The sequence below is a fragment of the Topomyia yanbarensis genome, chromosome 2 (assembly GCF_030247195.1).
Source record: "Topomyia yanbarensis strain Yona2022 chromosome 2, ASM3024719v1, whole genome shotgun sequence".
In the NCBI taxonomy this organism is placed as follows: domain Eukaryota; kingdom Metazoa; phylum Arthropoda; class Insecta; order Diptera; family Culicidae; genus Topomyia; species Topomyia yanbarensis.
Window position 1 is genome coordinate 374093821 of NC_080671.1, and position 15913 is coordinate 374109733.

At 43.5% G+C, this 15913-nt stretch overlaps 1 protein-coding gene across 1 annotated transcript in view; it reads left to right on the forward strand.

The window, feature by feature from the left end:
* The window catches only part of LOC131684584 (hemicentin-1-like), a 33920-nt gene extending 22163 nt beyond the window's left edge, over window positions 1-11757 (forward strand). Inside the window, exons 3-11 of the mRNA XM_058967587.1 lie at window positions 5645-6600; window positions 6668-6842; window positions 6899-7850; window positions 7903-8033; window positions 8095-9306; window positions 9366-10114; window positions 10172-10856; window positions 10919-11045; window positions 11100-11757. Of these exons, the coding sequence (XP_058823570.1) occupies window positions 5645-6600; window positions 6668-6842; window positions 6899-7850; window positions 7903-8033; window positions 8095-9306; window positions 9366-10114; window positions 10172-10856; window positions 10919-11045; window positions 11100-11475 (5363 nt within the window). The 3' untranslated portion in view covers window positions 11476-11757. The remainder of the gene's footprint in view (window positions 1-5644; window positions 6601-6667; window positions 6843-6898; window positions 7851-7902; window positions 8034-8094; window positions 9307-9365; window positions 10115-10171; window positions 10857-10918; window positions 11046-11099) is intronic.
* Window positions 11758-15913: the final 4156 nt, after the last annotated feature.

Below are 15913 nucleotides of genomic sequence, written 5' to 3' on the forward strand. Positions count from 1 at the left end.
TAAGAGATGTACACAGGTAGGTGATTGGGCTTCATATTTTCTGCCACCAAACAAGTGAATATTGTTCTTTGGTTGCTGTAAATTTTGTTAGAAATAATGAAGATCGATAAAAAATATTTGAGCTCCCCGTTTATTTGTCCAAATATTTTGTTGAAAACCGATTATTGATATATTTCAACTTCCGTATATTTTGCTCAGAATGTTTTTTTTTAATCTCCTCATTCTAAAATACGAACGAATTTTTGTATGGAGCATCTTTCGTGCTCTATAGATAATAAACTATTTCAATTACCAGAAGAATGACTGATTTTCATTTCCTTTCATTTTTTTTTCGAGGAATGTCCTACTGGATCTGTTGAGCTGTAGGTTCTAGGAAGGGCTCCCCATCAGAATCACACACTACAATTGCAGACGAGACAGACAATGTTGCCCACTAAAACACTACTTAAAGCCAATTGTAGCGGGCCGTGATTCTGAATGTTATATTCATTGTACGGTTCGGGGGGACTTCGCGATCGCGTGTATCATCGCGAAGGATCGAGCATTTGTACGTTAACGTGTTCGATCGCGTGTGCGTTTGTATGTCGCGTGTGCTAACGTGTATGTAACTTCACTCTTGAGACCGCGTTTGTGAATTTAGTGCTAAACCGTTTACTTAGTCACCTGGGTATCATCTCGTTTGCGAGATCACTGGCGTAAGTGTGGGTGAATGATCGCGAAGGGCTCGAGCGTTTGTATGTTAACGTATTTGTCGCGTGTACTAGCGTGTATGTAACTAACGTGTTGTCTAATGAGTATTATCGTCATTTTTTATTGGTCCAATTGAAGGCATAGAGGGGTAGAAACTATCGGACGTGGGCGATTCGAGATTGCGCGAACGGTGGGTTTATGTTTGAGACCGCGTTTGTAAATTTACGTTTATTTAATTCGCAGGGTGTTTTAATGTTAGCGAGACCGCGAGCGTTCGCGTGTGATCAGGTTTGTGTTATCGCGAAGGCCACGTTTGTACGTTTGGAATGAGAGAGATTGTGAGTGTATATGAGAAAATAAGCAATTTATTGTGTTAGTGAGTGTTAACATTGATCTAATTTAAGATATAGTAATAAAAGAAAAAAATAACATGCCGAATAAAGAAAAAAGGAACGAAATTAAGTAGAAGCGTATAAATTGATTGGTATTATTTTTGGTACACATGAGTAGTGGAAAAGCCTACTTCTAAAAGTACAAAAACAGACTAATGAAGTAGAAGAAATGAATACATTTAACATGCAATCAAAGTACTTGAAATCCTCTAAATACCAACGAATGATACTTATTTACCGTTAACGAAAATTGATTTTTGTTTGAACTTTATCATGCTATGCTGACCGGGAATGGATTATTCACGTGCGTCGATAAATCAATCGCGCCTTAATTCATCCAATCCGATCTTCTCCAATGAATCGAATCGAATGCACAAATTGAACACCGGTATAGTGACCAACGAATCTCAGGCAGGATTACCCATTATTCTATCATATATGTCAGCTCTGCATCCATTCCCTGACCCATCTATCACAAATTCTGACACGAACGCATACGCACACTCAAAAAAATGATCACTTACCAATCATATGCAAAAACATATAAATATTTTCCATAACACTCTTCACGTAAATATTACATGCTTCACACATAGAAAACTTTGTTGTCAATCTAATTAAAACCAGTGTCGACTGCATGTATATATTAAGTGAGGTTCATTTCTCTTCCATTGGAATTTCACATACTTTCTAGATGTAGATAATTCTAGATAATAACTGCATTTAAAATAGCATTCAACAGTACCGTCTTTACGCATGGGCACACTGGGCCAGGGCCAGGGGCCCCGGGCTTTTAGGGGCCCCCAACTTAGGATGAATATAGAATCATAGTTTCAAAAAATAGTAGCACTTAATTGTTTATAACTCTTTAGCGTGCGGGGTAACAATGGATCAATTGCTCGGATTCACACATTGCACCTTATCCTATGTGATTTTTAGAGAGCATCAGACAATCAACCAGAGTGATGGTAGCGATAGCGAACGAGGCACTACATGATCAGGATGGTATTGGACCAATTCAAACGTCAATCCAACATTTTGATTCAAGTTTCAAATCATTTTGAGCAAAAACAATGAATTATTTTCTACAATGCTAGTTTAGCCTAGTCTACACATACATAGCCAATACATGTAGGAATCCTGGAAAATTGCAAATTTTCACGTACAATTTTTCTTGTCAGTATTAATGTTTGTGGCACATATGGTATGTGACACAATCATTAAAACAGCCAGGCCAACTGTGCAGCGTACAGAATGAAGATGATTCAAAATGATACGGCAATCAAATTATTCATTTAATGAAGAATTCAATCAACAAATCATTTAGAACCTTAAATAAGGAAGAAACGTGGACAACCGCACCGACCGTTTCAATTTGATGGGGATTTGGTAAATCGATGGGAGTGATTTGGCTAAAAAGGTAAATGTCACTCCTTTGGTCCTAAGTTCCTGGGATGGGACAGAGGTATGTAGTCTTGCCCTGGCTAATGAGCCTATATTATAGCGCCTTTACTCGCTTCAATGAAATGTTTTCTACAATACGTATGTAAAGTTCGAAAGGCATCAGTAGTGGCAACAAGGTGGCACAAGGAAGCTGTACAGAAAGTGGAAGAAGAAGATGTCGAAATTCGGTACACAGTCCTTGTTTGGCAAGCGATCCGCGCATGTGTAAAATTTTAATTTCTTTATCACATCAGGGATCGTGCATGGACAAATCTTCATGAAAACCTCTAAAAATGACTCTGGGACTTTTTTTATTCAGTTCGTTTATTTGATAGGCACAAATGTGTTAGCTTGGCGGTGCCAAACTCGTTTGTTTTCACATTTTGGATATCTTAAAACTAGGAGGTTACAATGTTGAATTTTTTTTATAAAATAGGAAAATTTTTGCAGCTATCTTAAAACTAGAAATTAAATGCTATATACAACGGTGGGTTACAATAGTCTGTTTGATTTTTTTACAGCTATCTTAAAATTAGGAATCCAGTTTAATTCTCCTTCTGTACTTCTTGAGAGTTCACTATACTTTCGCGGCCAGATTAGGCCTTTTCCACTATGCCGTCGTAGTCTAGTACAGAACGGTACTAGACTACGACTCTACCATCAAAACCCTAGATTTGCCACTTGACTACCGGCGCCGTCTTTGAGATACTAATTCGTTGAATAGGGGAGACCGGGGCTAGTTGGCGGTGTTTTCAGTTTTCATTTTTTTTACCGCTTTGATTTTGGTAGATCTTGCGAAATAGAACACGTTGCATGAAAGGGCAAACACAACGACAGAGAGCGCTTTATGTCTAATAGAAACGGAGAAAAGGGGATTCCGCCAACTTACCCCAACCGCCAACTAGCCCCGGGCTCCCCTATTATAAAAGAAAATACTATAAAAGAAAGTACAAAACTTCTGTTAAAATATATAACAAAAATCTACCTCACCGGCAATTTGTGTATGAAGAAACGCTATTTCAAAAAATCCTGCAGCGAAAAATGCGAATATCTAAAAAGAATGAACCTCGAATCGCGCACTTTGATTCGACATAATATCGATTGATTTCAATGGCTGTAATATTCAATATTATCATCTGTAAATGAAGTTGAATTATGATTGAAAAAAGTGTGGCTTTTTTTAAAGTTGGGAATTGGCTTTTTCCAACTGCATCGTATCAGGAACAGTAAGAAACTGAGAACAACTTTGTACGAATCAATGTAACTTTTGTAAATCATGTAGTCATCATCTATTAACAAGTTGAATTTTATTGGCATATTGCTAAATATTTTTCTAAGATTGTCATAGTGTCAGGACAATGATTGAATGAATCGTCGACATTGTAGAGTTGACGTTTGACTTTCCTTACTCATTCCTCATTATTGACGGAGGCACTCTTCAGCCCCAAACAACGTCTTACAACTATGAAGATCAGCTTATATCATATGGGGTGGAAAGGTGGCATATATGGCTCCCTGATGCTGGAGATAATTTTTTGATCATCCTACTCTACAGCAGTATATGCCTGTTCAATTATAGGGGCCCCTCAACTCAGTTGTGCCCAGGGGCCCCGAGTGGTCTTAAGACGGCTCTGGCATTCAAATGCTTTTCTTATGTGTGAAAAAGGTGGAAGACGGTGAATAAATAAATAGGCATGGAATTTTATTCTAATGCATCTTATATTTATATGCTTTGTTTATAATTAATAACATTTGCATAACTGACAACAACTAGAACCGGTTCTCTTACAATGCATCCTTTGTGTTGAGGAAATCAGCAAACTTCGTCGCAATTTTCGTTGGTTCCTTTAATGCTTACAGTTTGTTTCCGTATCCGCACTCTGAAATATAATTTCATTTTATTTTTATTGCTTATTATGTACATAATCGATTGAATTTACGTTTAAATACCTTCAGAAAAGCGTTCGAGTATCTCCGATCGTAACTCCTTTGTCTTGTGCTGTTACTATGCGTGAAACCATATTGAAACTGTCAACTTTTTTCACATTGTATATTCACGTAATATTCATGTTCTTTACACGTAATACTTAAGTATGTGACAATCACATAGAATGTATGTATAGTATACTTGAAAGTCATCGATATAGCATTTGTTATTTATCAAAGTAGATATAGCTGCACATGAATCTAATGTGATTGGTTATTTTTAATATTTACGTGCTTTTTCACTTAACATTGATATGATTTTTTGGCTCAGTGTATGACTAGCACATAACAATTGTACACTAATAAAACTACAATTATTTACAACACAACAGAACTAATAGGGTTCAACTGCTATATTTTTTTCAATGCGCCTGCTCACGTTGACAAAGCCGACCGATAAATCGACACACAATGACTCCCACTGCGAGCCGTGCTCACAAACACTGCCATTAAGCTGTTGAACAATGTTTACAAACGCAGCCCACAGAAAAAGTCAATCCACGGTGACCCGCCAAGCGGCCACGCCAGTGTGCACAGGCTGTTGGCTGATTGTCAGTTTGGGCTGATGCAGAGTATGAAAAAAAAAACACAAAACATTAAAAAAGGCCCATAAGCTCTCTCGAGTCTCGGTCTCTTCGATGCACTACTATCAGGACGTAATGCAATAACCTTCCTAGAGCAATTGTCTAAGAGTAATGCATACTCCGGATTCCAGCAATAGTTGTAAATCTTTTCATGCCGGTGTTATTTTTAGTTATTAGATATTGAATATGGAATCACTGCGACAGTTTCAAGCAATTTTCCGAAAGCCCAGCAAATTTTCGAAAGCTCTAATGATTTTCAAAACAAAAGGCTTCCAAAATTTTTATTAAACAATACTATTATAATTATTATAATATACTTAGTTTAATTCTAATTTGAGCTCACGAAGTCACCCTAATGTGTACATAATCTTTTACTGCAACCCTTTTTCGAGTTCAGCTAGATCCCTTTGTCCCTTGTAGAAGAAGTAATCAATGAAATTCGCTACCAAAAACCGTAGCAAAGCCTGGTAGAACTGGTATTTGACTTGGAATAATTTCCCACATAGGATTTGGAACTTATACATTGTATACTTTATGAGATATTTGTAGAGCCACCAAAAATCCCAAAAGTGGAAGATTCGACAATCTACGTACAGCCAGGAAACACGATGACGTTGAACTGCTCTTGTGATTTGTGTCAACCACTAAGCGAATACATCTGGACAAGTGAACAGTTTACATTTGAAAGCAGTCCGTACGACTCACAGGATAATGCCCGGGTTAACCTGAACGTCGACCAGACTCGTAATGCCGTCCAATATCAACTGACGATTGAAAATTTCAACTCGACAAACCAAGGAAGCTACAGCTGTATTCTATCGAACGCTCACGGAGCAGACAGTATCGTTCTAGAAGTTCGTTTGATGGAAGCACCTGTAATCGAAACAGTTCTAGTTGATGATCAACCACGAGCTGTGAAAAGTATAGGACTAGAAGACTCCGTTCACTATCTAACGTGTGATGTTACGGGACTTCCCGAGCCACAAATTCAATGGATCTTCAACGGAGAACTTGTCAATAATGATCACCGGTTTACGCTGCAAAACGATAACAAAACGCTTCGGTTTGTCGAGCTGTTCGGACCAACTTATGCAGGCATATATCAGTGTCTAGCTTCAAATCCTATGGGAAGTTCCTCCAAAGATCTTCTGTTGCGATATGGTAGCTCTCCACGTTTCACAACTCTTCCGCAAGCATCTCTCAACGTTACCGTTGGGGAACCATTGTCGCTTGATTGTCCGGTTGCTGGCGTTCCGACTCCGGAAGTCACGTGGTACTTCAATGAACAACCGCTACAGAAAACGGTACCCTTCGCCACAACTTTGGACGATTCTGGAATTTACGAGTGTCGTGCTAATAATACGTTCGGACAGCTATCAGCTGTTACTACGGTCCTGGTGTATGGAAAGCCGCAGTTTGTGCCAGGTCCATCGGAAGATACAGTCGTGTTTGTGTCACGTGGTAAGAACGTCAGCTTGGAATGCGCTGCAAATGGATTTCCAAAGGTAACTGCAACTGTATTTGTTCAATATGTTCAAAAATAACTAAGACCTTAATTACCTTATTCCTTAGCCTAATATCAGCTGGGCTTTCGACAGTATCCCAATTAATAGGTTGACCAACGTTAGAATCACTGATACAGGTCTTTTGATCGAAAATGCAACAGGGAATACCCAGGGAATATACGTATGCAACGCCGAAAACTCAATTGGAAACCTTCAGAAAGTATACTATCTAACTGTAAAAGGTATCCTTTGACAAATTTTATCTGTTCTTGTATATAATAACAACGAATTCCCGCAGAACCTCCGCGAATCACTTCCCATTTGCCGGAACGCCTTCAGCTACTTCCGAACGAGGAAATTCAGCTAAATTGTACCGGCGAAGGTAACCCTCCACCACAAGCTTCTTGGACCAAGAACAACTTTCCACTACAACCAAACGCTAGCTTGATAGTTTCCTACAATACGGATTCCATCGGCAATTACACCTGTTCATTGGAAAATGATGAAGGCATTGAAACGCATTCAATTGAGATAACAGTTCTTACTCCTCCGGGCAGAATCTCGAATTCTTCCAAGACGCAGCCAACCGTTCAAGCTAAACAGAACACTTCGCTAGAGTTAGTTTGTCCCTTCGATAACTACGATAGTCTCCTGTGGCAATTGAATGAACGTAACCTAGACAGCTATCTGGACTTAACAGACGTTCGGATAGTAGAAAACATTCTCCAAATCGAACGGCTTCGTCAAGCGCACGCAGGAACGTACACTTGCTTTGTCGAGAATCCTGCCGGCCGAAACAATCATTCGTTCATAGTAGGAATTCTGTCGCCTCCACGGATCGAACAAATTCATCTCGTAGACGCTAGCGATGAGGTTGATGTAAGAGATTCGTCACCCGCTGAAAATGTAGCGGAAGTTAGTCTTCTAAGCGGCGAAGAGTTACATTTGATTTGTCACGCAAGTGGCTCTCCGATGCCTGCAATTTATTGGAGTAAAGACGATTCGGTGATTACGCGAGGCAGCGAACTGGTGGTTGAAGATGTGGACACGCATCACAACGGCCTGTACACATGCGTTGCCGAGAACGAACTGGGAAGTGCTCGAAAGGTTTACAGGTTAGATGTTATGACATCTCCACGGCACTGGGGAGACGCGATGAGTCATATCGAGGTGTTCAAGGATGAGGATCTGAGGTTGGAATGTGTAATGCGAGCTAACCCACCGGCCAGCATTCAGTGGACGAAAGACGAGTAAGGATCTGTTCTTGGTTGTGAGGGTTTAACTACATTGGTCATATTTCAGAACCATTCTTGAGGAGTTTGAGGATGCTCTAGAATTTATTGCTATTCAACCGGAGGATTCAGGTATATACACATGTGAGGCCGAAAATATCTTCGGAACAGATGAAAAGAAGTTTCAGGTTACAGTTTACCGTAAGTATTGTTAACTCGTCACATTTGTAAATAATCCAATCTATCCCTATCGGTACTTCAGAACCATCGGAGATTATACTTTTCCCCGAAAATCGTACGGTTATCGCAGGTACCGCTTTGAACATAGATTGTAATGCAGTTGGTAATCCGTTGCCGATCGTTAGCATCATTCACCAGGGTGAAGTACTGGCATCAACTTCTGATTTGGAACTAGATTCTATGGCGTTTGACAAGTCGTATCGATTACAAGGCAAGACTTATTCGATACAATCGCAACAATTCATCGCCACGAAGACTTCACCGTTCGAAATTCATTTGAATCTCCACGAATTGAGTGCTACAGCAAACTCTGCCGGAAAGTATCTATGCCTGGCCCAAAATGCCGTAGGCCATGACGATCGCCATACCAAGGTCGAAGTATTCGTCGCACCGTTCATCCAGTTAAACAAGTTGAAGACTGGTCCACATTTTGCCATCTTAGAAGGGCTTCCATTATACCTGTACTGTCCGATGGCAGGGAATCCCAAACCTGCTGTTAGTTGGTTCCGCAATTCGAAACCGATGAAATTCAACGGTCAGACACTATTTCTATCGTCAACCAGTCGAAAAGATCAAGGAAATTACACCTGCGTTGGGGAAAACCCCGCCGGCAAGCAGGAACTGTCCTTCTCCGTAAGTATTCTCGTTCCTCCGACGATGATTAACAGCGTAGTTTTCAGTGACAATGAAGCAGCGGCCGATCAACCGGAACAGGAGGAAATTTCTATTCTCAAAGGCGATAACGTAACACTGGATTGTGCTAGCCTGGGAAACCCCGCACCGGAGATCTTCTGGACTAAGGTGGTTTACCTGGACGAGAAACTTAACGAGAGACTACCCAACAAGGAGTCTGTTTTGGAATTGTATAACGTCGAAGCGACATCCACGTATTCGTGTTACGTGAACAATACAGCCGGCTCGACTCAGAAGCTATTCCACGTGGTCGTTCAGTCTGCACCATGGTTCAAAAACATCGATTATGCGACGAAACCGATGGTTCTGCTGCATCATAGTCTGGACATGAATTGTGAAGTTCTTGGCGTACCAGAAGCGGAGGTTTTCTGGACCAAGAATGGCACTGTTTTGAATGGTCAAGAAACGGGGCTTTTCTTCGCGGCGAGTGGTCAAATTTTGAGAATTTCTGGTGCACGGTCTACGGATGAAGGCGAGTACAAATGTGTCGGACGAAACCTGCACGGCCAGGTTAGCCGGGAGTTTTATGTGACTGTAGAAGGTAGGACCAGATTAGTTGTTGATTGTAAGAGTGTAGTTGTAAGCATATTTCCTTTACAGTTCCCGTTAGCTGGTCTCCATGGGGAGAGTGGAGTGCCTGTAGCTCCAGCTGTGGTAAAGGAACTCAATTCCGTTCACGTATATGTTTGCTGCTGAGCGGGTCACCAGCTCACGGAGCTCAATATAACTGTATGGGCGAAAATGTCCAGGTGAAAAGCTGTGAAATGCTTCCATGTCCAGTCAACGGCGGCTGGGGAATGTGGACTAAATGGAGCAACTGTTCACAGGATTGTGTTGCAGAGTACACCGGGCAAAAGTCGATTCGCTTTCGGAATCGTACGTGTGATAGTCCCCCGCCATCCTTGGGTGGCAAACCCTGCATCGGGGAAGATCACGAGGAAGAAGTTTGCTCAGTTAGGCTTTGTCCTGTCGATGGTGAATGGACACCATGGACCAAATGGACACCATGTAGCGAGTCTTGTGGTTTTGGACGATCGCTTCGCTGGAGAAGTTGTGCCAATCCAGCTCCTCGTAACGGTGGACTGCCTTGCAAGGGATCGGAAAGTGACATTAAAATTTGCAAAGAAGGCGAATGCACTGTAGATGGTGGGTGGTCCTCGTGGGGTCCTTGGTCAAAGTGTAGCAAACCATGTGGAGTTGGCTTGCGACACAGAAAGCGCTCGTGTACGAACCCTGAACCGAAAACCGGAGGTCGTCAATGTGAGGGCGAGAATATTGAAATCGAGAAGTGTTCTAGCAAATCATGCCGAAACGATGCGCTTATAAAAAATTTAAACCGTGACTCAAAGGTACACTTTATTAAATAGTTTCAAATTTGTCGAACTCACCATCATTTTTTTTTTCAGCGAAAATTCTCCCCTCTTTTGACGTACGAATCTAAACACCCATCCGTAGAGGAAGATGACTACGAGGACAGCCCTGTTTCTGAAGTGCCGCAAAAATTCAAAGTAATTCGTAACTTTGAGTTTGCCGACGCCGCTCCAGTCGAATATATCGATGGACCAGTAGAAGACGTAATCGACGAGGATTTTGAGGGTCATCACAAAATCATAGTAAGTCTCAAAAACACCGTCAATTTGTCACAGGACACTGCCGGATACCATCTGAATTTCGGTGGACTTAGCAATTCAGTTGAGTTCAACTGCGTTACGGGGCTGGTGTACAACGGAACGGCAGGAAGATGCGTTGACGTGAATGAATGCGAAACAGGCGAAAACCATTGTGTTACCCAAGGGCAAATATGCGTCAACAATCAGGGAGGATACGAATGCCTCTGTGTGGCAGGCTACCGAATGATATCCGATGAGTGTGTCGATGTGAACGAATGTCGTGAGGAAACTCACGATTGCTCACACTTTTGCGTCAATAATCCGGGTGGATACAGTTGCTTCTGTCCGTCGGGATTCACTCTCGCAGCAGATAATAGAACTTGTTCCAAACGGAGAACTCGTCAACAACCCGCGTTTAGCATTATGAACAATGAAATGATTTGTCCTGATGGGTACCATCTTGATGGAAGCAAGTGTATTGGTAAGTCTTTTCGGCTAAAAACCCGTGCTGGAATATTTTCTCTTTTCCCTTACTAATAACAGATGCTGACGAATGTGCCGAAAAGGAAGACGAGTGCAACGAAGGTCAGTCTTGTTTAAATACCAAAGGTAGCTACGTATGCGTTCCGACAGCCTGCCCCGAAGAATACGAGGAAGATGAACTGCTAGGGTAACTCAACTTGGCACATTATTTTAAGCCTAGTCTTATCTTTAGCATTTCCAGCCAATGTTATCAAGACTGCCGATATGGACTAAGCCAACTGTGTCAAGATGGGGCCCAAATCGAACAAACGCTGACCTATAAAGTTATTTCGATAGATAAATTTCCTCCGAAGCAACCTCTGGCCGTCTTGGCGATTCCAGCCTACCAGCATGCTACGATGCAGACGACATTCAGTTTCCTGGAACGAACGTACGCCCACGTGTTTAGAGTGGAGAAGACTCCGCATACCTCCGGAGCCGTTTACCTGTACGGAAACAAGAAACTCCAGCGTGGTAAGATCTACAAGTTGAAGATTGTTGCGCACGCTTTTGGCAACGAATCTGGGGTAATGGATTATGTGCACAAGTTCGTAGTTTATGTGCATTTATTGGAGTGATTAGCGATACTTGAGAAAGTTAGTAATATAGACTGCAATATAAATATGATATTAGCATCAATAAATAGAGTAGATTAATAAGAACAACAAGAAACTAATTGACCTTTCGAATTACGTTGTAGTTATTGACCATACGTCAATCGACTTAACCATCTGTAGCTCAACTGTATCGTTTAGCAGAGTATGACGCACCCTTGCCGCGAAACTAGCATCACGGAATGATTAGTATATAAGGACAGAGAGAAATGAACTGGCATTCAGAAATAAATAGTCATACAAGTACCTGTGCTTTTACTCGTGCCTGGAGATCTCCCAAAATGCAAGAACTATCTTCCGGACTCAACGTCGACGAAGCACTACTGAAAATGGTATTCGTGCAGAGGCTCCCTAAAAACATTCGACCACCCCTCAATATTAACGACGGTAGTCTCCCAAACCTAGCAGAAATGGGAGACGTAGCCCATGTCAGGTCTCAAAGGTAAAAATCTAGGCGTAGTAAGAATTTTTTTTCGGGGTGGATATATGTAGTACACAGTAGTGAATTATGCGTATAGATATACACAATATATGATAACGGTATCTGGGTAGCGGATAGATCAGGAACGTCTGTGATACAAGTTATGGGCGGTGACCGCCAAAATCAGTGGCGTCTTTGTGTGTAGCTGTTACGCTCCTCCAAGGTGGGCAGTAGAGTAGAAGCCGGTAGTCATTGGTGGTGACTTCAATGTCTGGGCTGTGGAATGGGGCAGTAGAGTAACCAACACAAGAGGCTATATCCTGCAGGAAGCACTAACGAAGTTAGACGTACGATTGTGCAATGAAGGTTCTGTTAGCACATTTCGGAGAGAAGGGAGAGAGTGTATCATCGACGTCACATTCTATAGTCCTTCGTTAACGGCGAACATGGATTGAAGAGTATGTGAAACGAATACACATAGTGACTACCAGGGAACCCTGCTGCAGTACGGAGAAGGAAGACCGGAGAACGGAAAACTAAAACATTCAACAAAGACCTCTTCGTTGAGTCACTTCGGCCGAACAGCGAGACCGAGAACGTGGATGCGGCTGACCTAACAAGAAGGATTGTGGCGGCTTGTGAAGCCACAATGCCGCGATAGCTGGAAAGACGCAATAAGCGCCGTCCAGCCAACTGGTGGAACGAGACGGTTAGCACGCTACGCGCTGCTTGGCTCACGGCCAGTAGGGGCTCAGGAAGCAATGTTGGAGCCAGGTAGAGGAGAGCGCAGGGCAGCATTTCGGGAAGCTAGGGCCACTTTAAAATGGGAGATCAGACTTAGCAAGTCAGATTACCACAAGGAGCTGTGCCGAGAAGTAGACGCCAATGTCTGTGGTGACGCGTAACGAGTCGTGATGGCGAAAATGAGGGCTCGACAACGCCTGCCGAAATGTGCCCAATTAAGCTGAAGATAATCGTCGTGGGTCTTTTCCCGAAGCACGATCAAACTATCTAGCCACCAACACCATACGGCGTATAAGAAGGAGCAAACACTGACGATCAGCAAGTGGCCAATGACGAGTTCGCAGAAGCATGAAGCGCCTCCGGTCCGGATGGAATGCCACATGTGGTGCTGAAAGCTGCGATCCTGGCATATCCGGACATGTTCAGGATAGTGCTACAGAAGTGTCTAAATGGAGGCAACTTCCCCGAAATGTGTCTAGAATCTGGAAAAGATCATCCTTAACAGGTTGACGAAATTCACGAAAGGTGAGCGCAGACTGTCCAACGTGCAGTACGGATTCCGAAAAGGAACATAGACAGTGGATGCAATTCGGACAGTGCTCGAGAGTGCTGAGAAGGCATCTAAACAGAAGCGATACTGCGCTGTGGTCACGATAGATGTGAAGAATGCATTTAATGGCGCTACACAGAATGAGGATTCCCGACTATCTATGCTAGATCCTAAAGAGCTACTTCCAGAGTAGAATGTTGCTGTACCAGACGAGCGAAGGGCAGAAGTCAATGCGAGTCACAGCGGGCGTTCCTCAGGGCTCCTTTCTCGGCCCAACTCTTTGGAACTGGATGTACGATGGGCTGCGGCTCCCCGGAAAAGTGAAAATCATGGGTTTCACGGACGACGTTACGATGTCGGTGACGAAGACAATAGAAGTGATCGAGAGCTGGATGAACAGGGTCAAGCTGTAAATAGCCCACCACAAGACGGAGGTGTTGCTGGTCAGCAACTGCAAAGCAGTTCAGCGGATGCAGGTCGACGTCGGAGGGTACGTGATTGCATCGAAGCGTCCTCTGAAGCAATTGGGAGTGATAATTGGCGACCGGTTGAGCTTCAACAACCGCATCGACTACGCCTGCGAAAAGTCGGCGAAGGCAACGAACGCAGCACGAGACGTCTACTATCTACCGTTTCGTCATCGATACTCCGATGTGGGGTTCGTGCCTGGGGTGGTGCGCTGAACAGTGAAAAACTGAACAGGATATTCCGGCTGACGTCCGTACTAGTCGCGAGTGCTTATCGAATAATATCGTCGGAAACAGTATGCGTTATCGCCGGGATGATCCCCATATGCATCACCCTGGCTGAGGACGTGGAATGCTCCCAGCGGAGAAATGCACGTAACGCAAGGAGACTGGTCTGAGCCGACTCGCTGGTTTAATGGCAGCAGGGGTGGGACAACACGGAGAAAGGAAGGTGGACTCACCTTTTTTACTTTATTTTTATTTACGTGACTTTAAAAGTATTTTTTCATTCGTCACGAGGTGGACTCACCGACTTATTCCAAATGTGTCGGTGTGGGTGCATTGGAAGCATGGAGAGGTGAACTTCCATTTGACAAGCTTTTGACAGCTTTTGTCCGCGCACGGATGCTTCCGGAAGTACTTGCATCGGTTTGGACATGCTTCGTAACCCCCTGGCCCGGAGTGTGCGAACGTGCAAGAGACATCGGAACACATGGTCTTAGAATGCCCTAGGTTCGAGGAAGTTCGTAGGGATACCTGGGACGCTGTCAACAGAGTGGTTACGATCGTACTCTCCGAGCTGCAGAGGAAGTGGCGAAGAGACCAACAAAGTAGCGCCATTGGCTAGAAAGTCGCTGTGCGCGCCACAAATCGGGTACTTTCCGACGGCGTAGACTAGCTCCACCGCCGGGGACCAGTTAAGTAGTACGCGACGTAGCAACGGGTTTGGGTCGTCGGGGCGCCAGTGAACTGGATGTCAAGTTTTACCGGAATTGCCGGACCGACCTCGATACCCTACCGGATAGCTCGTGAGTAGGCTAGCTCCATCGCCTGGGACTAGATCGAGTAGATCGGGACGAAGCGAGGAACTAAATGGCTCACGGAAACGAATATCGGTATCAGAAGAAATCTACCGCTTGATTTCGGGAGAACCTCTCTCACCCGGGAATTCTCCGTCGGAGTAGGCTAAATCCATTGTCGGGAACTAGACCGAATAGTTCGCGAACAAGTAAGGGAGGGAGCTAAATGGCTCATCGGTGAAGTAGAGCGAATTGGAACGAGAGGGGAATCAAAGGACTTAAAGGAGTTGCGGTGCTAAATGGTACCGAATAGGGAGCCAAAGGGCTCAAGAAGTTGTGGTTCTAAAACCAAAGAAGAATCTCAATCGGGAGAACTTTCTTCGCCGGGGAACTCTCCGTCGGCGTAAGCTAGATTCACCGCCGGGAACTAGACTGAATAGACCGCGACTGGATACCAGCAGTCGCAGGTTGTCGGGGCACCAGCGAATCGGACGCCCTGCTCCACCGGAATCGCTGAACTGACCTCGACACCTGGTTGGTTGGCTTGGTTTCGGGAGAACTTCTCTCGCTAGGGAATTCTCCATTGGAGTAGGCTAGGTCCATCGTCGGGGACTAGACCGAGTAGTTCGTGAACAAGTCGGGAGCTCAACGAGTAAGTGGTGCTGAATAGAACGAGAAGGGAGTTGCGGTGCTGGATGGCACAAGGGAGCCGAAGGGATCGGTAAAGTAGACAATCTGAAGTTGCGTCCCACATTGTCTTCGTAGGGGAAGAGCACTAAGTCTCGACCCATAGCTAACTCTCCGACTGCCATGGTCTGTATGCGTGGTGGTGAACTAATAGTGGGTCGAGGAGTGCACAGTGGTCGGAAACGCCAAAAACGTGAACTTAATTCACTAGAGGCCAAACCATCGAATATATTTACAAGATGTCTTTGGAGGAATTGTTTGTATGAATATTCCCCACAATCTGATAATAATTGAAATTAGGCATGGCTTACTATGATCGAACTAAAAAAATTAGCTTTTTATACTGACGACGTAGAAAGTTGGTGTCTTCGTCAAAGTTTTAGAAATGCTCATAGTGAAGAATATTGTTGAATAACTTGAGCTTGTAGGACTAAAGATTATCGAGTTATAAGGCGTTTCCTATGGCAACCCCCTTAAATCTATTTTTTTAATATAACTTTTTTTATTGTGACTT